Below are 26,094 nucleotides of genomic sequence, written 5' to 3'. Positions count from 1 at the left end.
GAATCTCTAAATACTTTTTTGTGACCGTTTTAGCTTGGAATGGGGCACATGTGGATCCAGAGAGATTGATTCAAAGTCACCAAGTGAGTGAGTTTGGAGTGGGCAGAGAGATATTACTAATTTTGCTTCCTGGCTCAAAACAGCGGAAAACTCTCCTCCTCCCTCAATTATGGTTGGAAAATAATGGAAACGGTCACAAAAAAATATTTTACCTTCCGAAAGTCCCTTCTACCCTCCCGCCTCGTCCCTCAGCGCCTCTTCTCCGCGTAGAGGAGGAGCCGCATTCTCTTGGCGATTGGTTAGGCCTGCTGCCAATCGGGCGGCCGAGGGGCGTGGCTAGGCGCTAGCCGGCTAGGCTCTCGCAAGAGCAGAAGCGGGCGTCCAAGTCAAAGCCTCGTTGCTGCCGAAGCCGCGACGTTTCCTTCCCCCCACACCATTTCATCCTACGCAGTCAGGCAGCGAGCGCAGACCTCGAGTCCCAGCGCTGTCCGACTAGGGCACGCCATGGAGGAGGAGCGTGCCGGGGAGCAGATGAGGCCACTACTCACAACGGTAATAGAGCGAGGAGGCAGAGGCTGGGGGAAAAGTTGGGGACAGGAGGAGGGTTCCCCTTCGCAGCCAGCCGGGGCTGTCTGCGGGTCGCTGCTGTTCCTCTTTGTGGGGGCGGAGCCGCCGGCGGAGACTTTAACGCCCGCGGTAATTGAAAGCTCGGCTTCCTGCTCTAGGTCTCAGTCACAGGTGTCAGTTCAGGAGCCGTGTGGGGAGGGCTACGTAAGACTTCGCCCCCCTCCTTCCTCGATTCATGTCCAGGCAACAGTGCGTGTAGCCAGAGCCCTAAATAACAGAGTTGCTGTCGCCTCGTGAATTCAGAGGCTTGTTAGGATAATCTGGGCAGCCATCCGTTTAATTCTAGTATTAATTCTTTGGAGCGAAATATATCTCGTCAGCATCTTCTCATGCCCCAGTTGCTCGCTTCCTGTTTCTGTGTATGCGTGAGAGAGAAATAGACTTTTATTTTTACGTTGCTTTCGCTGCTTTTGTTTAGGCCGAGATCTAAATATGGTAAGGGCAGGCCAGAGAGCGAGAGCGAGCTTGGTCTCTTTGTTCCCCACCCAGCTCTCTCGCTCGCTCTCTTTCTCGTCCTCCGCCTCTTCCATCCACACGCTCATTTCAGATTTTCATACCGTGGTACACATGGAAGACTCTCAAGTAAGGTAAAGGAAAAGACTAAGATCAAACCTAGTGTATGTTCTGGGTCGGAGTAAAAGCTATATAGATTAATCTCTGGGGCAGTTGCAACAACTGCTGGTGAAGCTCTGCTATCCTGTTCTTTACCATTTCACTGTCTCTGAGAGTGCAGACACATGGTTTGCCAGGACCAGTTCTTTTGTCCTCAGAGCTTGCTGTCATATGGAGCTTAAGGAAATGATGTGTTTCTAGGGCCTTTTCATTGCCAGTGTTTGTGGAGGTGGTGATCAAGGGATAATATAACAGTGATTCACTTTACTTCTGTTTCAGAGGAGGTGAAATGAAGCCATCACATGCCTGTTCAGTAAAACTACTGGGTTTTTACCCACTTTGATTTTGGGGAAGTGTGATTTTTTTTTGGTGGTGGTGGTGGTGAGCTCAGTTTAGGTGAAAGTTTTTTGTTGTTTTGTTTTTGAGTTTCTGCCATTTATCTTGATGTTAACCAGGAGTTCATTGCCAAGGTTTCTTGAGGCTATAGTTTGGCAATTAATCTAATTTAATTGGGTAGTAAAAATGGGCACTAGGTAACGGAAAGCTTTCCTGACAGAATGATAAGCAAATACTCTGCTGTAGAAGTGTTTTTTAACTGTTACTTTTCCTACTCTGAAACTATATTAATAAAGAAGCTAAACAGTAGCTTTAACCAAAATGCACATCATTTATAAAGTAAGATAGTGGATACTTAGAATAACATCCAAGTGGCCCAGAAAAGCAGTTTGAATAATATTCAGTCAGATTTTGCAGATCTCTCCGACATTTGCTCTGGTGCATTTGCACAGCATTCCTGTATAAATGAATGAAATGTTTATGAACTTGGAGCATCTTATTTTGAGCTGGAAACTATTGTTTCTGGTGTAAAATGTTTTGCATTCAAAACAGACTTCATAGTTCATTTTGAATTCACTTTGAATTCAAACTATACATTTTGAATTCAAAATAATTGAATAATGTATATCCTGGTTTCCTAATGGTTCCCAAACAGGGTTAATTTAAACCACTCTTAATCCATAAAGCTATAAAGAAGTAGTGCAACAGAGATAGCTTCTGAAGTCCATATATGGCTGAAAGTTTTAAATGAACAACTTCAAAGATGACTGAAATGCCTGTTAGCAAGACTTTATTGTGAAACAAACTTTATATTCTTGTGATACTGGCCATAGTAAAACAGGGAAGGGACTTTTGGCCTGCCTTTGAGCCAGCTTCTCTCTCATTCCCCTCCCTAATATGAAGAGAAGGATTTAATATTAAGTTTGGAAGAAATTATGTGTGATTCTTCTGGTACTTTACCATAGTTAAAGTAATCAATTAGTACTCACTTTGTAGAGTTTAAGTATTATGTCTTTGGATTGCTTCTATTTATATATAATACTTCTAGGGCCTCTCTTACTCCTCTGCACTAAGATGGCAAAACAACAATACAAATAAAAGGTGGAGAACCACCTAGCAGATGAAGCGAGTGTGGCAGGGACTGCAGCACCTAACTAACTATAAAGGCAACACGAGGAACAAGGTCAATGCTGATGCCTCATTGGTAGAGGAGTTGAACATCTTCTTCACCCGCTATGAGATGAAAAGACCAGACCCCATAGTCTCTGCCTGCCAGCCTTCTGATTCCCAGCCACTCACCGTATATGAACATCAAGTGAGAGCCGCACTGAAGGTTGTTAATCCCAGTAAAAATGCAGGTCCAGATGGGGTGCTGGGGATAGTGGTAAAGACTTGTGCCGATCAATTAGCAGAGGTCCTGACAAAGATCTTTAACATCTCCCTGTAAATGGCCTGTGTTCCATCATTCTTGCAAACAGCCATTATTGTCCCAGTTCCCCAAAAAAACAGCAATTAACTACCTAAATGACTACAGACCGTGTAGTCGTGTTAATGTCAATAGTGATGAAATGCTTTGAAAGACTGGTTCTCCACCACCTTAGGACATGCCTCCCACCAAACTTTGACAAACATCAATTTGCCTACAGGTGGAACAGGTCAACAGACGATGCCATAGCTACTACCTTACATACTGTAGCGAGCTATCTGGAGAAACCCGGAAATTATGTCAGGATGTTTTTCATTGACTACAGCTCGGCCTTCAATACTATCCTGCCCAGCATGCTTATCAAAAAGCTGACTGACTTGGATTTTCTCTCTTCCATCTGCGACGGGATCAAAGAGTTTCTAAAGGACTGACCACAAACAGTGAAGGCTGGGCCTGTCACATCCACCTCCCTGAAGCTTTGTATTGGCTCCCCACAGGGTTGTGTGCTCAGTCCTTACCTGTACTCATTGTACACACATAATTGCGTATCATCTGACCCATCCACTGTGATCATTAAGTTCGCAGATGATACTACCATATTTGGTCTCATCATAGGTGGAGATGAAACAGCGTACAGGAGGGAGGTTCAAAAATTATTCTCATGATGCCTAGAAAACAACTTGTACCTGACTATCAGCAAGACAAAGGAGATAGTGTTAGACTTCTGGAAGAAGAGAGAGGAACCTGCCCCACTTTATATCAAGGGGGGCTGGGTGGAAAGAGTTTCCTCCTTTAAATTCCTGGGAGTCTACCTCAGTGAAGATCTTACCTGGAAAATCAACACAACCCAGGTGGCCTGAAAGGCCCAACAGAGACTCCATTTCCTTAAGGTCATAGCCAGTCGCACCAACAGGCTGAAGAACAGTTTCTACCAGTGGGCTGTCAGACTCCTGAACAGAAAATAACTTCATGTCAACATAGTATGATAGATTTGCAGGGCCTGCACATTGTTCAACAAGGTCACATAGTGTAATAAGATTGGGACTGGGTTAGGGGCTTCTGTCCTCACTGTGACTTGTGTTGGGAGGGGGTGCACCAAGGGAGGCTCAGCCAATTTCATTGTACACATGTTGTACTTTGACAATAAAGGTAATAATAATATAACAAGGCTAAGTGTTTGAAGAGATTTTTTTTTATGTTGTATATTGAGAAGAGGAATAAAAGTTTGATCATACTATTTGTTCTCTTATGGTTTTGGCTATTTGGAATCTGTTTATCCTTTTCCCACTACTTCAGCTATTGTCTCATTGGCCTAAATATAATTTTTCATTGACACATTGTATTTGATTTTTTTTTATCAAAAGATAGTTGAAAAATAATTGGTCAACTTTTGAATTCTTAAAGATCTGTGAGTTTGATAGTGCTCCGGCCCATTTTTTTGTCTATAGCAAAGGACACTAATTTATGCAAATTAAAATGCTTACATAATAAAATAGAAATATGTCTCTATCTTGTGCAGCATTTGTTTATTCAATTCTATAACTGCTGACAGATATTTAACTGTCCATTTATCTATAGTTTATTCAAAAGCAGAATATTCATTTGTTACTTCTTTTCTGTTTCCTAATCAGTTTGTTCTGATCATTCACATACGATCATATTTATCTTAGTTCTCTCCCCCCGCCCCCCATACACACACCTGTTCTTCTCTGGAAACTTCATTTGAGAAACGCTCTTAAAATCATGTTTCAATATATCTTTGGATTGTGTCAGTATATTTATTTTCAATATTATATAATTAGTGTGGTTTTTAATTGCTTTGTAATATTTTGTTGTTTTTCTTGTATATTTTCAAGAATCAATCTGATTGGGGTGTTATATAATTGTTGTAAATAAACCTTATGGTGCTTTCCTCCTAGCCTACAAATACATTTGAAAGTTTGTAGATAGTTCATAGTATTCTTTTTAGAGGGTTTTCACATTAAATATGCAAGCCACCTGTTACAGTTCTTGTTTTCTTTACTATCTCAATGTATTTTTACAGTTTCATATTTTTATTTTATTTTTACTTTTAACAATTCCTACTTGGAAGATAAGTTAAATATAACTATAGGCAAAACCCTATAAATGAAAAACCCTCTCTTGTAATATATTTGTCCAATGAATGTATATACAAACATTAGTTTTTGTTTTGTTAATTATCTCAGTACCAAGGTGAGCATTTCAAAGGTGGAGAGTGGTTGGATGTCAGACAAAAGCTGAAGATGTGAAATTGATTGGTGTGGTCACTTTTCAACCAGATGTCCCAGTGCCACTGGAGCAAACATTTTAATGGGAAAATTATGGACAATTATGGTCATGCAATCTTCCTCTTAGCAATGGTCTCACTTAGCAACAGATTTGCCAATCCCAATTGTGCCCGATAAACAAGGACTACCTGTATTATATTTCTAAATAGTGAAAATAAACATTTTCTAGTTGATTGCTTAAACAAGACATGACTTGCAAAAAGACTTGCCATGATAATGTTTTATTGGTCTTGACCACAATTAAATTACACAATTGCTTAATTGTGTTTTATGCAGTTTTATTGATTATTTATATATAATTACTTATAAATAGGTAACACAACACTATGGAAACAGTTTGAAGTTGCAATGTGGGATTCATAAGGAGATAAATAGTATTATATGCAATAATTTTTCCTTAAAATTTGTGGCTGACCGATGATGATGATTTCAAGGAGTCCACCCTAAAAATAAATAGGAGCAATTTTATATGGTTATTGTATTTTTTTAACTCTTTCTACTGCCTAACTCATATTGCAGCCTATAAGTACTCCAGCCTATGTCCTTAGTACTATTTTTCTTCAAAAGCCATCTTTCAGAGAGATATAACTGGAAGACAAAAACAAGAGCAAATTAAAGTCAATATTTTCTAGTAACCAATGTTAACAGATATCTAGGAAATATTTTTTGGAGAGCTTAGCTGCCTATTTTAGTTATAAAGTATTCGTTATTTAAATAATAATGCATTACCATTCATCCTTAATTTCAAATAATTTGTGAATTAATTAGAAGTTAGAATTAGAATTATTAATTAGAAATACCAAACCTTCCATCTTTTTACTGTGAGAAATTGATAAAAATTGATTTGGCATATCTTCCTATATGTGCTATGTTCTGCTAATATATTATCTGTCTAAATTTTGAAATTCACAATGCATACTCATTGTGAATAACTCACAACTCATTTTCTTAATTCATTTTCCTTTAATATCAGTTTTTTACAAACTGTTTTTAAAACAGATATTTGGAGCAAGTAATATACAGTTTTTGTAGTCTGGTAAATATAATATATTTCAAAGTTGGAATAGTATCTTGTTACTTTTAAGATTTTGTTGTATGGTGTTTGCTACTTACATAAAATGAAAATCAAATACCGGCATTGTGAAATTGATTAGAAAGAATTCAGCTTTGATTTGCTGATATAATTTATTTATGAAATCCTTTAGAGAATAGATATGTTATGGAAAAAAATTAAAAACCAAATTGTTGTCAGTAAGAAATTGATAGCTAAGGAAAAAATTTACAAAAACAAGCGAAGAGTGTCTTGTGGAGTCCCTGATGCTGTCTGAGTATGGCTGTTGTAGGCATTTAATTATTGTACTAGGTAACATCATCAATTTACCCCTACCAAAACTGGCATGACAAGCTAACAGCCCACCCCATAGTTATTAGCACTGATGATGTTACCTACTTGCTTATGAAACATCTGTAAACAAACAACCAAACTCTTGAAGGACTCTCCAGTTCAACCCTAAACTACATATATTCTCTTCTCTTGATACTGTGTCCTAAGTGTAAACATTATTTGGAACTATTTATGTTTCCTGGAATATGCAACTGTGTTATATTTAACTAGGACTTCCTTAAAGGAGCATATCTTTTTTTGAGACTACAGTGGTAGTCATGCAGATTTTTTAGAAAATACATATCTCAGATTAAAGAAGTGGTCACATATCAGTGATATATAACTGTAACCTATTGTTGCCTTTATTCCATCTCAGACGTGTATTTTCTGAGATGTAGATAATCAGGTAATCCTCGACTTATTACAACTGAGCCCAATTTTACCTTTGTTGCCACAATTGTTAAGTGAATCATTAGTGACACGATTGTTAGGTGAATCTGGCTTCCCCATTGGCTTTGCTTGTCAGAAGATTGCAGAAGGTGATCACATGAATCAGTTACCAAGCATCTGAATTTTGATCACCCAACCATGGATATGGAGCAATATTCGTAAGTATTAAAAATGGTCAAAGGTCATTTTTTTCAGTGCCATTGTAAATTCAAATGGTCACTAAATGAATCATTGTAGGTTGAAGACTGCCTGTAGCCATGTGGTATCAGCGTTTTGAGGCAGTCCAGATAAGTGCAAACCATGAGCAGTAACTGTATCTTTATTGCAAGTGAAAACCATGAGTAGTAACTGTATCTTTACTGTAAGATTACAGTAACAGCTTTGCAACTCTGAAAACACTTCTCCCTTCCTTTAATTTTGCTTTCCGGAAAACTAGGATAGATCCCTTCTGAAATGCTTCTCAAACCACCCCCACCTCTTTTCTGGACTGACAGTATCTTTTGTATGATGATTGTCTCCCAAGATCACTATGTATCATTACTTGTGAGTTCATTGAATAATTCCTGCTTTAAGGAACTGCAAAAAAGCACTACAAGTACTCCTCAATTTGCAACCATTTGTTTAATGATCATTCAAAGTTATAATGGCACTGAAAATTGACCTAGGATGAGTTTTCACACCTGTTACTGTTGTAGCCTGCCCATGGTCACATGATCAAAATTTGGGCATTGGCAAATGGCATGTATTTATAATAGTTACATTGTCCCAGGGTCATGTGATCACATTTGTATTTCCAGTTGGCTTCTAACAAGATCAGTGTGGGGAGCAGATTAGCTCAACGACTGCATGATTCATTTAACAACTGCAATGATTGACTTGTGATTTCGAACGGACTTCAGATAAATAGTTGTAAGTTGAGGACTAGTGTAATGTAAATTGTAGTCTAGATAGTCTAGATATAATAACAACAAAAATTCCTCTGAGAAATAAATGTAGCTGGACCAATGAAACAAAAAGTTTATGAAATATAATGTAGGATAATACAATGAAAATGGAGAAAATTTGTATTTTTGAAAGTCCGAAGAGTTGAGGAAAGCAATTTTTAAGACAGAACATTCTTCAAAGATAATAAAGATTTTACTAATCCTTTTCTTTAAAAAGGCTTCCACATTACTTTTAATTATCACAGATTTTTGATCTGGGATCTAAATTAAATTCTATTAGAGGCAACACTCTGATGCCACATAAAGCAAGCAAAAAATTGTTACCATTACTTGATAGTTCAATTTATTCTATCTTTTTTTAAAAAAATGCAAAACTGGGAAGCCAGTTAGCTAAGTTGTTTCAATTTACCATGTCTAAATATAAACTTCATAAGTATTATTTCTATCAGACATCATCAATTGAATTTGTGTCTAATGTATTAAAAAATATATTAAACACAATGTATTTTTTACAATGTCACTAGAGGGCACTGTCGCCATTTCTTGATTAGAATGTACAATAATATGTACAGTAGAAGACAAGTAGCAAACTGACTGATACTACAATTATGACTGATAGGCTTATAGACTACCAGCTAGAAATTCTATTGAATTCAGTGGGACTGGTTTCTGAGTATAGTATACATATAGCAAATTGACAATTTATTTTAGTATGTGGCAATAACTATAAAAGGATTAATTTTCTTTTTACATCACATAAAGAATCTGAATATTTGAGTATATTTTCTTGAACTGATTGTAGAAAATACTGTATATGAATAACTTTTTAAATGTAAAAAATAAAGTTTTTTTCATTGTACTTGGCTAATAATTCAGAAGCAGTATTGCCTAATTATGACTGTAACTAATTTATGTGATCAGCAATATGTCATGGCCTACCAATCTACTTTTAGATAAGGATTCCTAATTAATTGTATAATTGGATAGATAGAACATTGCTTTTTAAGTTTTAAAACCAGGTCTTCTGAATGACATGCTAGATTCTCTGATAATTCTTACTGTAGTACTGTTACTGTGATTAAAATTATCTAATTGCTATCTGGGGATATATACTTGCCTCCCTAGGTTGATAGAAGGGCATTGGTTCTTACCTGATACGCCCGTTCTCTTTGAGCTGCGAAGAGCATCCAGAAGTGGGAGGTGCTCCAGTCTCTGCACTCATAAGCTGAGCTTGAATTGAGGAACGCTCCTCTTCCTCCACATGACTCCTCCGTAGCGTTCCCCAGTTTTGCAAAGACGAGAAGAAAAAAACCGTGTTCTCATCCTAACTACCTAATGGTTCGTTGGCTGAAACAAGATCCCCCACCAGACGGTGAAATTTGGGTGGGGCTGGATGCTCTTTGCAGCTCAAAGAGAACAGGCGTATTGGGTAAGAACCAACACCCCTTCTCCTCAGAGCTGCTCAGAGCATCCAGAAGTGGGACATACCAAAGCTTGGCCTGTCCTATGGGAGGGACTCCATCTGGTCCAGAATCTCCTCAGGGTCTCTGAAGACCCGCTGTAGGACTCGTCTACCAAAGGAAGCCTCTGCTGAGGCAAAGACATCAATCTTGTAGTGTCTGATAAAAGGTGACGGGGATGCCCAGGTCGCCGCCTGGCAGATTTTGGTTATTGATGCCTGAGTGGCCCAAGCTGCCGAAGTAGCCGCACTCCTGATGGAATGCGCTGTTATACCACTGGGCACTTGCAGGGATTGTGACAGGTATGATCTAGTTATTGCTGCTCTGATCCAACGGCCTATTGTGGACGGAGATACTTTGTGACCCAGCATCTTGGGCTGAAAGAAAAGGAATAAGGCCTCCGATTTCCTAAAAGGCTGTGTGCGCTTGATGTAAATTCGCAGAGCACGTCTCACATCAAGTGTGTGCCATTGTCTTTCCCTTTCCCGCGAGGGCCAGGGACAAAAGTTTGGAAGGATGAGTTCCTGTGCTCTGTGGAAGGCCAAGTTGACTTTGGGCAAAAAGGAAGGGTCAGGCCAGAGAACCACCCGATCAGCATGAAATACGCAGAGGTCCTTTCTAATGGACAAGGCTGCGATTTCTGATATCTGACGGGCGGATGTAATGGCTACAAGGAACACTACCTTGAATGTCAAAAACTGGAGAGTTGATTCCCTTAAGGGTTCAAAGGGGTGTTTAGTGAGTGAAATAAGAACTTTGTTAAGGTCCCAGGTTGGGTACCGGTGTACAGTTGGAGGTAAATTAGTGGCTCCTCTAAGGAAGGCCCGAATACGGGGGTGATGGGAAAGGGAACCAACATTATCACAAGAGATGACAGTTGTTAAAGCTGCAACCTGTCATTTCAATATATTAGGGGATAGCCCTTTACTAAGTCCCTCCTGAAGGAAGTCCAAAATTTGAGCAACAGAAGGAGAGAGTGGGTTGATTTGAGATTTGTGGCACCATTTACAGAAAACGGACCATGTGGTGTTGTAGATTCGAGTGGTTGAGGGCCGTCTGGCAGCTAAAATGGTGTCAATGACCTGGCTAGAGAACTTTTCTCTCTTCAAGCGGTCCTGCTCAACCTCCAGACAGCTAATTGGAGCCATTGAGGATCCAGATGCAGAAGGGGTCCCTGAGACAGTGAGATCCTGTCCGGTGGGATCCTCCGGGGGGGCACTGAGGTTGCGGAGGTCCGCAAACCATGGCCGTCTGGGCCAGTAAGGGGTCACCAGAAGCAGCTCCGTTTTCTCGTGTATCAACTTCTGGATAACCCTGGGAACTAGAGCTAGTGGGGGGAATGCGTACAGGAGCCCAGTGGGCCAGGGGCAGCGTAACGCATTGTGATTTTCCACCCCATGGGATGGGTACCTTGAGAAGAATCTCGGGAGTTGAGCATTGAGTGGGGATGCAGAAAGGTCCACTACCGGTTGGCCGAAGATTGTGGCCACTTCCCTGAACAGTGACGGGTGGAGGCGCATTCTGACTGGTCTCTGGTGGCCCTGCTCAACCAGTCTGCTTGGGTATTTGATACTCCCGAGATATGTTCTGCCTTGATAGAGAGGAGATTGCTCTCCGCCCAACAGCAGAGACACCCGGCCTCCCTCATTAGTCATATTGATTGTGTGCCCCCCTGTCTGTTTATGTGCACCTTGGCTGTCACATTGTCTGTTATGATAAGAATGTGTCATCCGTGTACCTGGGGGAGGAAGCTGCGCAGGACCAGGTGTACAGCATGAAGTTCCAGCCAGTTTATGCTGCATAATTGTTCTGTTGCCGACCATCTGCCCTCAGATGTGAGTGATTGAACGTGAGCGCCCCATCCAAATAGGCTGACGTCTGTGGTGAGAGTGAGCCTTTGGGGCTCCTTGAAGTAATGACCTTTGTTGATGGCCGGTTTGGCCCACCAGAGGAGGGACGTGAGGTCCTTTGGAGGTACCCTGACCATGTGTTTTGAGTTGCTTCTGCCGGATCTCTGGTATGGAAGCAGGAACCACTGTAGGGATCTGGTGTGTAAATTTAACCACAAAGACTCCCGTATATGATGTCTTCTAAAATAGCCCTGTGTTTTAGTTCCCTTATACCATAAAAAAGCATGCTAGCCCAACAACAAATCATGTCTTCTAGTGTCAACAATCTAGTCTTTCTTAATGTTATCCATTCCTTGGCCCACATCAAATTTGCAGCTTGATAGTATAACTCCCAATTAGGCAAACCAAATCCTCTTCTAATTCTAGCATCTTGTAAAAGTTTTAACTTTATTCTTGCTTTCTTACCTTGCCATACATACTTCAACACAATTTTATTTAAATCTTCAAAATAATATTTTCCAAGCCTAATTGGTATTGTTTGAAACAAGTATAAAATTCTGGGTAGGATATTCATCTTGATTGTTGAGATTCTCCCTATTAATGACAATTGTAAGTTCTCCCATTTCATCAAATCTAACGCTATCTGTTGTTTAAGTTTAATATAATTGTTCTCTTTTAATGTACTACATCTTGATGTCAAATGTATCCCCAAATACTTAACCTTATTCGTAACTTGAATTTTCAATAGGTCTGCCAGTTCTTATCTTTGTCTTAGTAGCATGTTCTTTGTCAAAATCTTTGTTTTATCTTTGTTTATTTTCAAACCAGCCATCTCACCATATGTCTCTATCTTTTCCAATAATTTTGGAGCTGTGTCTAAGGGGTCTTCCAAAATAAAGGCCAAATCATCTGCAAAGGCTTGCAATTTAAATTCTTCCTTTTTAATTTTCATTCCGTTTATACTTTTATCATCTCTAATATTTCTGTTCAACACTTCCAAAGTTAATACAAATAGCAAAGGTGATAATGGGCATCCTTGTCTTGTACCTCTTCTTATATTGATAGAATCTGTAAATTCTCCCTCTATCATTACCTTTGCCATTTGCTTATAATATATGGCTTCTATTGCTTGAGTAAATTTTCTGGCGAAACCCATCTGTTCCAGTAATAATAACACAAATCTCCAATTCACATTATCAAAACCATTTGCTTTTCAGGATGTGCCTCATAATATTCCAAAGTGTCCAGAATTATTCTCATATTGTCTTTAATTTGTCTCTCTGGCAGAAACCCATTTTGATCTGGGTGAATAAAGTTATTTAAATATTTTTTGAGTCTTTCTGCCAAAATTGAAGCAAAGATTTTATAGTCTGCATTTAATAGAGAAATAGGTCTATAATTCTTAATTTGCAATGGATCAGCCTCTTCTTTTGGAATAAGTGTAATGTAAGCTTCTGACCAAGTTTTAGGTATCATCTTCTTTGACATAACTTCATTCATGACTTCTAGCAGTGGAAGACTCAGTGATTCTTGTAATGTTTTATAAAAATCTGCCGGAAGCCCGTCTGGACCTGGTGCTTTTCCATTATTTTGCTTCTTAAGTGCTTCAGTTAATTCCATCATTGTTATATTACTTTCTAACATTTCTTCAGTCTCTTTGGGTATCTTAGGTAGATTAGCATTCTGTAAGTACTGTTTGACTCTTTCCTCATCAATGTTCTCTTGCTTGTATAGTTGCCCATAGAAGTCTCGAATAATTTCCTTTTTCTCTTTGTTGCCATAACAAACTTGGCCTTGGTCATCTATTAACTGCAATATTTTCCTTGATTCTTTCTCCTTTCTCAATTTGTATGCTAACCATCTACCTGGTTTATTTGCATCTTCAAAGTAGTTCTGTTTAGCACTTCTAATTTTCTGTGCCAATTCTTTCTCTATTTGACCCATTTTATGTTTAATTATATCCATTTTTAGTTTGATGTCTTTTTTCTGTGGCGCTTTCTGTAGTTCTTTTTCAAATCTTTTATGCTCATCTTCTAAAACTTTAGTAGCTTGCCTTTCCCTTTTTAGATCGCCTGATCTCTCTAACGGATTTGTGGATACTAAGGAATCTTTCCGAGGACAGGAAAACCATCCCTTTCACCGTGTCAATCACCGTTCCCAGGTGGGTTAGCGGGTAGATTGAGATAGTTGGCTCTTTTTCCAGTTTATAAGAAACCCATGCTCTTGGAGAGCAGTTAGGGTAATTCGGGTGTCCCTCTCTGCTTGATGTTTAGAGGGGGACAGGATGAGGATGTTGTCCAGATAACAATGGAGACGTACAGGAAGGTTCCTAAGGTGGGCCGCTAGGCCAATCCAAAGGGAAGGGCCACATACTGAAAGTGATGTTTATTATAACAAAATCTTAGGAATTTGTAATGGGAAGGCCAAATTGCAACGTGTAAGTACGCCTCTGAGAGGTCTATGGATGTGAGCCAGTCCCCTTGTCTGGTTCCCAGGAGAATGGATTGTAACGTATGCATCTTAAATTTGCAATGGATCAGGTAGCGATTAAGTCGTTTCAGATCTAATATTGCCCTTCACCCCCCCTGAATGTTTTGGGACCACGAACAGGTGAGAGTAAAAACCCCGCCCTCATTGTGTGGACAGGATGGGTTGGATGGCCTTTATGTCAAGGAGATGCTGGATAGCGGAATCCATTAGATCACGCTTGGTGTGGTCTCTGGAAAGAGGGGATGCCATGAAGAAGTCGGGGGTGGTGGACTGAAACTCAAGGGCAAGACCGAATCTAATGGTGTCTCTGACCCAGGCATCAGAGGTAGAGGAGTCCCATTGACCGGCGAAATATTTAAGACGCCCGCCAATGGGAAGGGGGTGTCGTGGCCTATCTTGGGCACCGGAAGGGTCTGCCTCTTGATCCCTGAAAGGGCCTTTTGTAATTGCCGCCCCTTCTATTCCTGTCGCTCGAATCGGCACGATCCTGGGGTTGGGCCAACCTAAAGGATGGGGGTCTTTGGTACCTGGGTGAGAAAGGAGTCTGGTAGAAGGGGCGAAAGGACCCTCTCCAAAAGGGCTGTGAGGTTCTGGATTCTAATCTCCGAAAGAGAGGGGAGAAATTTTTTCTTACTCCGGCCCTCAGTCAGTAAGGGGTCTAGGGCTGGGCCAAATAATTTGCCTCCCGCAGTGGGAGCTGAAACCAATTTGACTTGTTCTTAATGTTTGCCTGCCAATGTCTCAGCCAGAGCAGACGACGGGCTGTGACGTGTGATGTGATTGCTCTGGTGGAGAATTTAACTGAATGGTAAGTGGCGTCGGCCAAGAACTCTGCTGCCGCCCTGAGCTTAGCGATGTCCTGATGCGCCCTGATGTTGGATGCAGGGACATGTTGTTTGAGCTGGCGGAGCCATCGAATCGATGACCTAGTGAAGAAAGATGTGGCCATAGCCGATCTAATGGCCCAGACATCAGATTGGTGAGCCCGGCGCAAGGCCAACTTGGCCCGCTTGTCTTCTGGTTTCAGGGTTTCCAGTGTGTCACTTGGGGTTGAGGAGGAGGCTAGGCCCACTATGGGCTCGTCAACCTCAGGGGTATTCAGTAGTTAGAGAACTCTGGGTCCAGATTGAAAAATCTCTTATCATGGCCGGACGGGGCTGGAGGTGTCCCTGCAGAGGCCAGCTGCTTTGACACCAGATCAGAGAAAATAGGTGGAGTTGGGATGACCTCGGCCTCCACTATGGGCTGTTTAAAGATCTGGCCCCTCCAGGACTGCAGGAGGGGGGTCAGAGGGTGACTGCGTATTCAGGCCTGAGATATTCTTGGCCTTGAATAGTAGGGACTTATATAAGTGTGGCTTGAATAAGCCCACGAAAGCGGGCTGACCAGGGGTGAGACCCTCGTGCTCGGACATCTCCCCTTCCAATGGCTCCGCCTCCGATAGAGGCTCGCTGTATTGCATAGACCCCAAATCGAAATCTTCATCTTCCCTGAATTGATCCAGACCCCCTTCCTCCTCCTCCTCCTCCCTTTCTGTAAGAGGGATGTCCATCTGCAAGTGTACCTTACCATGGGATAGTTCTGATCTGGGCAAGGATCTTACAGATTGAGATTCGTGGTCAGGGGCCATCGGGTAGAGACTGGGCCTAGTTATCTGCTGGAGTCCTTCCGCAATCCTTTGGTGGATAGCCAGCTCCATCCAGGATCTCACTTTCTGTGGAACCTCGTCTATGAGTGGGTCCTCTTGGCGTAGGCCAGCGGCTGTAGGGGTGAAGGTAGCTTCGGGTGCCTGTCTAGCCAGTGTTCCAGGAGCCTGTTGACCCTGTGAGGGTGAGCTGCGCCTGGATAAGGAGGAATAGTCTAGAGGAGGGGGGAGGGTTGAGTAGAGATAGAGGGAGTGGAGAGTGGGAGGACCAAAGGCCCTGTGCGTGACACTCTGGTGCATCTGTCAATCTCCTTTTCCAGTGCCTTGTGGTGTTTTAAGGCATCCCTCTGGGAGGCTTTGGAGGTCTCCTTAGCCTGCCTGCGCAAATGGTGGGTTTTAGTTTTGGCCTTCAAAGAAGGTCCTCTGGAAGAATTACCATCTGCCATTTCAAAAAGTAATAAGTAAATTGCAGGATATGATAAGAGTCAATGTGAGGCGGTTGGCATGCCTAGGGGCCAACCTGCAACAAGGCCGGGTGCCCTAATAATTATTTCACACACCCCTTTTGGATTTCTTTTTTTTTAAATTAATTTGTGTGTGTGTGTGTGTGTGTGTGTGTGTGTGTGTGTGTATAAACTGCAGTAATGTTGCTCTGATAGTAAAGATGTTGTACTGCTCAGGAGTGATATACAATTAGATCCTGCTCCAAGGATAATAGAGGTTTGATGTTAATAAAAAATAAAATAAAATAAAATAAGCAGGTGGTCCAATCAGCCGAATATGAACGCCTGAGGCCTAATAAGAAAAAGAACTAGGGCCTCCAGCAGCTGCCTTCCCAGGCGGAACTGGGTGGGTGCTGTTGCTGCTACTACTGCGCCTGCTGAGTCAAGCTGCGGGATAAGCCAACGATTATTGTAATAAATAGATCAGCCTCCAGTGCCAAGTGTGGCTAAATGAGATGAAAACAGCTCTGAAACAGGCCTACGGGTCCTGTATCATTGAGCTAGGTTTGCACTGCAGCGGAATAAAGGTGAAACAAAATGGTGCCCGGCCACGAGGAGGCGCCCAAAATGGCAGACGCCTAATGACACGAGGGATTTGGGGCCTCTCAGCAGCGGATTTTCCTCCCCAGGGACAAGCCAAGGCTTGAAAAACAAAGAGCAGGGCAGGAAAGGGAGAGATTAGCTCTTCCCTATCAAAGCGGCGTTCGGTGGGGGGGGAATGGAGCAATTGAAACGAAAGCAATTCAAGCCGCTAGCAAGAAAACAAAGGGAAAAACGAAGCAGCAAGGAAAAAACGGCAGGGTAAGGAGTTTTGGCTATGGGGGGGGGCAGCGTGAAGGCACTGCTAACCCTCCCCTTTGCCACCCTCTGGGGCGTAAAAATGCTTCCCAGGGGTAAATAGCAGTTCAGGTTAGCCAATTGCGCAGGGCTAAGCGGGGGAGAGAGACAATTCAACCTGTAAATGAACAAAATTGAACCAGAATAGAGAATTCCTGAATTGGCCAAGGAGCTCATCAATGCACTGCCTGTCTCTCACGAGGCTGAGCAAAATCTGGGGAACGCTACGGAGGAGTCATGTGGAGGAGGAGGAGCGTTCCTCAATTCAGGCTCAGCCTATGAGTGCAGAGACTGGAGCACCTCCCACTTCTGGATGCTCTGAGCAGCTCTGAGGAGAAAAAGCATGTTCCAAATCCTTTCCCTAAAATGTTTTCATCCAATGAGAGCCAAGAAGCATGTCTGTTCCATGGTGACTTAACTTTTGGAATCTTACTCTTTTAGACTTTTGGTAGGCCATAAAGATCTGGCTCTTTTTCCAGGTGTTAGGGTAACTGAAGGGGAATCTGTGGATGATTGTTGAATCACTTTCAGTTTTTGTTGTTATGTTTTTTATGGTTTTGTGATTTTATTGTTTTAAATTGGCCAAAATTGTGTCTCAAGTTAGATGGTGGCGGTGTTGTTACTACTACTACTACTACTATTAATACCACCACTACCATACTACTGCCTCCGCCATCATTACTCCATAATTGACTAGATATTTGTATTGATTGTCTTCATCCAGACTCTTGATGTTATTTCCATAGGGCATCTTAATTGTTTCAGAAATGTTTAGCGAGGTTTGATAGAGATGCCTATTATCAAGTATGGTATTAGATTCATGCATAGATTTTATTCATGAAAAAGTATGTGTATTCAAATTTGTTCATATATTTCAGGGGTAAGTTCAAAATATGTTATCAGTAGTGCTTTAGAAGAGCTTGACCTAATTTCTTTTCATTAGTACATATTATGCTGAACAGATTATGCACTTAATTTCAAGAGGTAATAGTTTGGTGCAGCATATTGTCCCACTGATGAAGGGAAGGCCATACTTCAAATTTTGGTGACCTAGTTCTATAAATAAAAAAATAAAGTACATTTGTTTCACTTACTGAACAGATTTTATATATTCACTGATTCTTTATTATCTGTTTATTATTCATCTAAATTAACCATCTGTAATAGGAGCTTCTTAAGCTATGTTTTGCAAACATAGTGCTTAGTGTAGTGAAAAATAAATCAGATTAAAATAAATATCCTTAAATACCTTATTATTAACTAAATGTAAATGACATAGCTGAGACAATAGCATATATAGTGTTAAAGGATAATTATGTTCTCCTTCCCAATTCTCTGAAATTTATTATAGATATTAAACTAATGCAAGTTATATAAGCTTTAGATGATTCTCAGTCAATTAATTCAGATCTCATTATCATAGTTACATTAACTGGATCGTGTCCAATTTGGAATTCCTTGATTACACCCACATTTTTTTCAAGTGCTTTTTATCCATTAAGCTTTTTTACCTAGTCGTTATCAGGAAAGCTTTATGGTATCACTAGCTGCTTTCCCATTAAAACGCAGCAAATCTTTGGTTTGACCTCTCTACTTAGCCTGGGTTTGAATAGAATATTAGAAAAATTGAATTATAAAATTAAAAAGGACCTTGGAGGTCTCTGGACAGAGTATTCTGTACTTTCCTAAGTTGGCAGGGTGCGATGAAGTGACTTGCTTTTTCAGGCATTCTTCTGATGGTGGACCTACATCTGTCTGAAAAGAATTACAGGTAGCCCTCGACTTACAATTGTTTAATTACACTGACATTGAAAAAATGACATTATGATCATTTTTCACATTTATGACTGTTGAAACATTCCCACAGCCATGTGATCAAAACACAGACACCTGGCAACTTATTTATGACAGTTGCAATGTCCTGAGATCAAGTATCCCTTTTTGTGAACTTCTGACTAGGAAAATCAATGGGGAAGTCATATTCACTTAACAACCATGTTACTAACTTAACTGCAGTGATTCGTTTAACAAATGTGGCAAAAAAGGTCATAAAATGGGAAAAGTCATTTAACAAATGTCTCGACAGAAATTTTGGGCCCAATTGTGGTTGTAAGTTGAGGTTTACCTATAACTCTGAAGTCAGAACCATGATTGGGCAATGAGTTGTTTCATCTAAGCTCCTCTGGACAAAGAGAACCAAAGAAATTGCCCACGTCTGCTCCAGTTCCTCATGTGGAAGTGTGCTGAATCCAGAAATACTGTACAGGCATTTTATGGGTAGGAGTACTTCAATGGTGGGATTCAAAAAATTTACTACCAATTCTGTGGGCGTGGCTCAGTGGCGGCACATAACATGCCATCGCTTCCGCATTGGAGGCGCCGGCTCCAGAGCATTACAACAGTCAGACTTGCTTGGGCAGGTCCCTCCAGTGCAGCAGGCTCAATGGGGTGGACTTGCGGGGCCGGCACCTAGAACGCGGCAGAGAATAACAAAAGAATGCTGTAAAGAATAACAAAAGCTTCTGGGCTGTGTATAAGAAGGGACACACATGTCAATGCAATTCAGCAACATAAAATAAAAAAATACAAATAAAACAAATCAACAAGAATCAGCAAAGCATCTCTGATTAGATTCTATTCACTACTAGAATCTAATCAGAGATGCTTTGCTGATTCTAGTCCAGTGACCTGCTCCAGCAGGGTTGGAAGGGAGTGTGTATGTATGTGTGTGCATGGCTGTCAAAACTCCAAAAACAAGTCAAGTATCTCTCGGAAGGCCAGGCATAAATTAGAACACTTGCTATTACAAGTGGCCATTAAGTGAGGACTACTTGTATTTGGTTCACCAGTCACCAAACCATGCCCACCCAGTCACATGTCCACCAAACCACACCTACCTGGTCATGTGACCACCAAGCCATTCCCTGCCCAGTCACATGACCAGCAATCCACACTTTCAAATTAGGTCACACCCACAGAAATTTGAATCCCACCCCTAGGTGGGGGGCACCGAGGATGAGTTTGTAGCACCAAGGGGGCGGTGGACTGAAAAAGTTTGGGAACCACTGGTCTAGAATGTGCCATCTTTTTTCTAAAGAATGTACAGGATGCGGACAAAAATCTGGCAAGATTAGTTCCTGGGCCCTGTGGAACCAAGAGTTCACCTTTGACATGAATGAAAGGTCTAGTTTTAACACCACTCGGTTGGTGTGAAACACACAAAGGTCCTTCCTGACAGATAAGGCAACCAAGTCCGAAATCCTTCTGGCAGAGGTGATTGATGCTAGGAAGGCCACCTTGCAAGAAAAAATTGCAGGGAAGTAGATCTCAGTGGTTCAAATGGATCTCAGTGAGCAAATGCAGTACTTTAGAGAGGTCCCATGTTGGCATCAGCTGAGAACTCCACAGCTGCTAGGAGCTTATTTATATGCTGGTGTGACTTGACATCCTCAAGTGGAATTCTCTCATGAAGCTCTTGTAGCCAGATGAGAGATGCCCTGTTGAAAAAAGATGTGGCCATGGAGGCCTTCATTGCCCATGCTGCTGATTGATGTGTTCTCTGTAATGTTTGTTCGGCCCTCTTGTCCTCTGCCTTTAACAAGTCCTTGAGCTCCCCAGGAATGTCAGGGTTGGACTGTAGAGCCGCTAGTGGGGCGTCTGCAGCGGGCACTTCCAGTGAGAGATCAGCTCCCACATTGAACAATCTACTGTCCAGGAAGGAAGGGCTTGGACCTGACCCAAGAGAAGACCGTTGCCTTTGGATGACTGTTGTGAATATCTTTGGTGCAGGAATGACATCTGCTGTTTTCTGAAAACAATGGGTTATTGGGGTCTTCAAAAGGATCTGTTGGCTCCTGTGGTTCAGGAGCCATGCCTTGTCCTATGGCATTCTTTGCCTTAAAGAGGAGTGACTTGAATATGGCAGGCTGGTAAAGGCCTGAAATTGCGGTTTGGTCAGAATCAAGGCCCTCATCGTCAGAATAATTTCTATCCATCAGCTGCCCCAGGTCAGATGGGTTGGAATGAGTACTCACAGCAGGAGCATAAGAAGCAGACCCTGAATAAATGGAGAGATCATCCCATAATGAGACCCTTGTCTCCTACTATGCCTTGAGGGGGAAAATGAAGCCTCAGAAGGTGATCACCTAGTTTGTTTTAAGACAGCTGATAAACCCTGCTTCACTGCCTCAGCTAACAGACCCTGCACATTAAATTGGAATTCAGGTTCTTGTCCCACTGCAGGATGAAGTCCCGCTGACGTAGGAGTAAAGGTAGCTGTTGAGGTAATTCCCCATTAGGAGAATGAGCATACACAGATGTACTGAGAGTGGTGAAGAATAACACACAACCAGCACACTGTATAGTAAAATGTAGGTTTTTACTTCCAATAAACATTTAAGCAAAATCCAACAAGCAGCCCAAGTCATTCACAGTTAAAGCAGTCAGTTTTCAGTCCAGAGATAATCCAAATAACAAAGTCCAGTATCATAAACAGTTCAGTAAAAGACTCACATCAAATCCAAGAATAACAACGATCAGCAACAGTCAATAGGGAAATGCAGGAGCGGCAACAACAGAACAGAACAACCCAGGTTTCTGTCTCCATCTTATGGCCGTTTGAGGAACCACACCCAATTACAATTTTAGCATTCCCTTAAAGAGACAGTATTAAAATGTCTATCCTGGTTTATATATTTTCCAGTCCAACTGTTAGGTGACTTATATTCTTAACATTCTCCCCTTTGGGTAGGACAATATATACAACCTTACAGTTTAAGTTCATATTCCTCACAGCAAGCCTTATGTTTTACAGTGCTTTGGGCTTTTGTAAAATGATCTGCAATGTTATTTTCTGACATACAGTATTCCAGCTTAATCATCTTACTTTGCACACATTGTCTCACATTTAAATATCTTAAATCTGTGTGTTTTGTTCTTGTCTTTACAGCAAGATTTGAAGCCATCTGTATTGCTGATTGGTTGTCTTCATAAACAATAATAGAATCTGTTACATCAGTTCCCATATCAATCAATAGTTGCTTATAATAAACTAAATCTGTACATAATAGAGATAAACATGAGAATTCAGCCTCCATTGTTGACAAACTTAGATGTTTCTGTTGAATAGACCTCCATCCAGTCAACACCTTTCCCAATAATACTACAGTACCTGATGTAGATTTATGTGTATCTACGTCTGTAGTAAAACTTGCATCGGCATATGCAGTTAAACTTAGTTCATTCTTAGGCTCCAAAAATAATGCATAATGCACTGTTTGTTTCAGATATCTTAATACATGCTTAGCAGCTTGCCAGTGCCTTTTAGTTGGCTCAGCATTAAACCTTGCTAATTGGTTAACACTCTGTATTATATCTGGCCTTGACCAATTACTGAGATAAGATAAACTACCAATCAAGGACTGATAAATGTTCTTATCAAAAACAGGACTTTGAACATCACTATTGCTAAACTCCTGCCTCATTGGTGTTTTAGCTGGTTTACAAAGTTCCATTTTAAAACTTTTTAGTAATTGGTTAATTTTATCTGCCTGTGAGATTTTGTAACCTCCCCTAGTTTTATCTATCTTTAAACCAAGATATTGTTTAATTTCCCCTAACTGTTTTATTTAAAAAATTTTCTCTAATAGTGACATTATTTTAGTAGCTTCTTGTTCAGTTTTGGTGATTAATGCTATGTCATCAGTGAACAATAGCAACAATGAAACTACACCACCACTTATCTTTTTAAATAAACATGGATCAGCCATGCCAGTACAAAACCTATCTTAGTTAATTCTTTAACTATACTCTGGTTCCACTCAAATCTTATTGCTTTAAGCCATAAAGATTCTTTTTCAATCTCCAACAATCAGTTGTATTATCATTTTTGATAGCTAAAGATTTTTTTAAAATATATAGTGTGTTGCTTTAAGCCATAAAGATTATTTTTCAATCTCCAGCAATCAGTTGTATTATCATTTTTGATAGCTAAAGATTTTTTTAAATATATAGTGTGTTGCAACGGTGCATGCAGATATGCTGTATCTACATCTAAATGATTTATAATGTATTTCTCCTTAGCTGCCCACACTAATGCTGCTCGTAATATTGTAGCCTTCAGACTAGGCGCAAACACCTCATTGTAGTCATTTGCTGTCTGATTGAACCCTTGTGCTACTAACCTGGCTTTATGGGTAACAGTCCCATTTACACTAGTCTTAAGTTTATAAATCCATTTACATCCTATGGCATGTTTACCAGATGGTAACTTAACATTTTCGTATACCTCCAGTCTTTTTAATGATTCCAATTCCTTATCCATTGCTTCCTGCCAAGCAGCCTGATTCTTAACAGGAGACAGTTTCAGTTCATTATAGTTACCAGGAACTGTATTCACTTGGCATGCAACACTAGCCTAATATCTTTCAGGTGGTCGTGTTACTCGGGTTGAACGTCTTGGTAATACAGGGCTTACTGGTGGACTTTCCTGTGCCACCTGCTCCTGTTCTTCTATTTCTTCCTGTTCTTCCTTTTTAATGGCTATTTGTTGTTTACTGATATCATCTTTAGGGACTATTTGGGTATCAATAATAATATCATTGCTGGATTCCTGTTCCAGTTTATTCCACCCAATGTGCTCAAGAAATTTTGCACTAGCACTACAATAAACATGAGTTGTGCCTTGATCCGAGAATCTAAATGATCTATGGTTGGTCTCGTAACCTACAAAAAATAATTTCCTAGCTCTATTTTGCCCTTTCAGTCTTACTTGTGAAGGAATATGCACCCATGCTGGTGCTCCAAATGTGTGTAGATAAATTTGGTTTTCTGCCATGCCAATGAGTGAATGGCAATTCACCAGTTATTGTGTTAACTACATCGTTTAATACATGATTGCTACACATTATGGCCTCACCCCACAGTGATTCAGGCAAACCTGAATCAGATAACATACTACGAGCCATGGCTTGTAACATTTGCCCTCTTCATTCTACAAATGAGTTATGTTGTGGTCTGTAAGGTGCAGAACATTTATGCTCAACACCAGCCAATTTTACCATAGTTTGGAATCTCTTGTTAATAAACTCAGTCCCATTATCAGTAACTAAAGTAATTACTTTACTCCTCATTTTTCTCTCAGCAAATCTTAGCCAGTTAAAAATGTTGGAATGTTTCTGTTTTGTTTTTCATCAGATAGCAGAAACTGTATCATGAATAATGGTCCATTATACTCAAAACATAGCAGGTACCTCCCAAACTGGTTTCTTTGGACCAATTATGTCAGCAAACACAACCTCTAAAGGTTCTTGGTCTTAAACCCATTTTGTCTGTTTGCTGGAGTAACCTTGCTTTTCTCCTGGCTACAGGCATTACAGTTTAAATACTTGCTACAGGGATTTAAGTTTACTCCCTCTGACAATTCAACAGTTTGTTTGAGCATTTTGAAATTTATGTGCCCCAGACGTCTATGCAGTAAATGTATACATTCGTCACGTGGCTTAACATTATTATAAACGGAGTTAGCCATCTGCAACTGGTCATGTATAATATATAAATCATTCTCTAAAGTAGCAGTAACACTTTTACCCTCTTTCTCTATTATACAGTTATCTCCCCTAAAGATTACTACATAACCAAGATTAACTAAAGCCCTTACTGATAACAAATTGAATTTCAGTTTAGGTACATATAACATAGTTAAATGCTCATTTATACATGAACAATATGCAGTACCTTCACTAGATGCTTTCATCTTCCATCCATTTGCCAATGATACATGTTGCTTACTCGTAGACATCTTTACAAACCTCTCTCTATTTTTAGTAATGCATTGCGATGCTCCACTATCAACAACCCACAAATCATGGTTTACAATTGAATTGCTAGACATAGCTAAATTAACATTCTTCTTAGCCTTCTGATGATTACAAGTATTCTGTCATTTTCCCTTCTTATAGAATTTAGCTATATGTCCCCTAGCCCCACAAGAACAACATTTCCTAACAGTATAGGCAGTTGAAGATAAATCCTCTTCTTGTGGTTGTTTCTTCCTCAGTTGGTCCCTATCCAGTTGTCTTCTTGCTTCTTCGAACAACCATCCAGTTATGCCAGTCAATGTCAGTTCATCTCTGGGCAGGACTTCCAGTGAAGATACGTAATCATCATAACTTTCATTCAATGAGGAAAGAATGATGTAAACTTGACGCAGCTCTGAAAATATCAGTTTCTTTTCATGTAGCTCTTGAAAAGTTCTTTTCATGAAGTTCAAATAAGTTAACATATTTCCACCTTTCAGAAGACGTGCTCTAAACAGTTTACGTGTAAGATGTATGTGTGCACCTACATTGTCCCGAACATAAATCCTCTTCAAATTCTCCCAACACCTAGCAGCAAACTCTTCTCCATGAATATGGACTAGCTGCTAGTCACTCAGTGTTAGTCCAATTATACAAAGAGCTTGTTCGTTGTTCCATTTAAAGTCAGCTAACTTTTTGGCATCATCCTCATCATCTGGATCCCAAGCATTTACACCCGGGGGATCCTGAACTGCAGCCCATAGCCCTTCCCTACGCAGAAGTATACTGCACTTCATAGACCAGGAAACATAATTTGTTCCATCCAACTGGGTTAACAGTGATAAACTTGTTGATGGGTCTTGTGCCATCTTTACCAGTACAGTAACACACAACTAAACAAACAGCTGTCTGTATACAGTACAGTGTATTCACACTAACTCTCAGTTATCTGAGCCTGTTATGACCTGGGCCCATAACCAGTGTTGAGGTAATTCCTCGTTAGGAGAATGAGCCCACACAGGGAGATGTAGTGAGAGTGGTGAAGAATAACCCAAAACCAGCACACAGATACACTGTATAGTAAAATGTAGGTTTGTACTTCCAATAAACATTTAAGCAAAATCCAACAAGCAGTCCAAGTCATTCACGGTTAAAGCAGTCAGTTTTCAGTCCAGGGATAATCCAAATAACAAAGTCCAATATCATAACCAGTTCAGTAAAAGACTCACATCAAATCCAAGAATAACAACGATCAGCAACAGTCAATAGGGAAATGCAGGAACGGCAACAACAGAACAGAACAACCCAGGTTTCTGGCTCCATCTTATGGCTATTTGAGGAACCACACCCAATTACAATTTTAGCATTCCCTTAAAGAGACAGTGTTAAAATGTCTATCCTGGTTTATATATTTTCCAATCCAAC

The 26,094-nt window shown here is 40.5% G+C and overlaps 1 protein-coding gene across 2 annotated transcripts in view; it reads left to right on the top strand.

Annotated features, from left to right (window-relative positions):
* Nucleotides 1–326: 326 nt before the first annotated feature.
* The window catches only part of SLC4A7 (solute carrier family 4 member 7), a 107,534-nt gene continuing 81,766 nt past the window's right edge, over nt 327–26,094 (top strand). Inside the window, exon 1 of one of the 2 annotated variants that reach the window (XM_087916774.1) lies at nt 327–552. In XM_087916774.1, coding sequence (XP_087772900.1) covers nt 505–552 — 48 coding nt within the window. In that variant the 5' untranslated portion in view covers nt 327–504. The remainder of the gene's footprint in view (nt 553–26,094) is intronic. The other variant, XM_026708228.2, reaches the window with a different exon arrangement.

The sequence above is a fragment of the Pseudonaja textilis genome, chromosome Z (assembly GCF_049901715.1).
Source record: "Pseudonaja textilis isolate UNSWEBS1 chromosome Z, rPseTex1.2, whole genome shotgun sequence".
Classification (NCBI taxonomy): domain Eukaryota; kingdom Metazoa; phylum Chordata; class Lepidosauria; order Squamata; family Elapidae; genus Pseudonaja; species Pseudonaja textilis.
The sequence above is the reverse complement of the archived record's forward strand: the minus strand, read 5'-3'. Positions and strand labels throughout refer to the sequence as shown.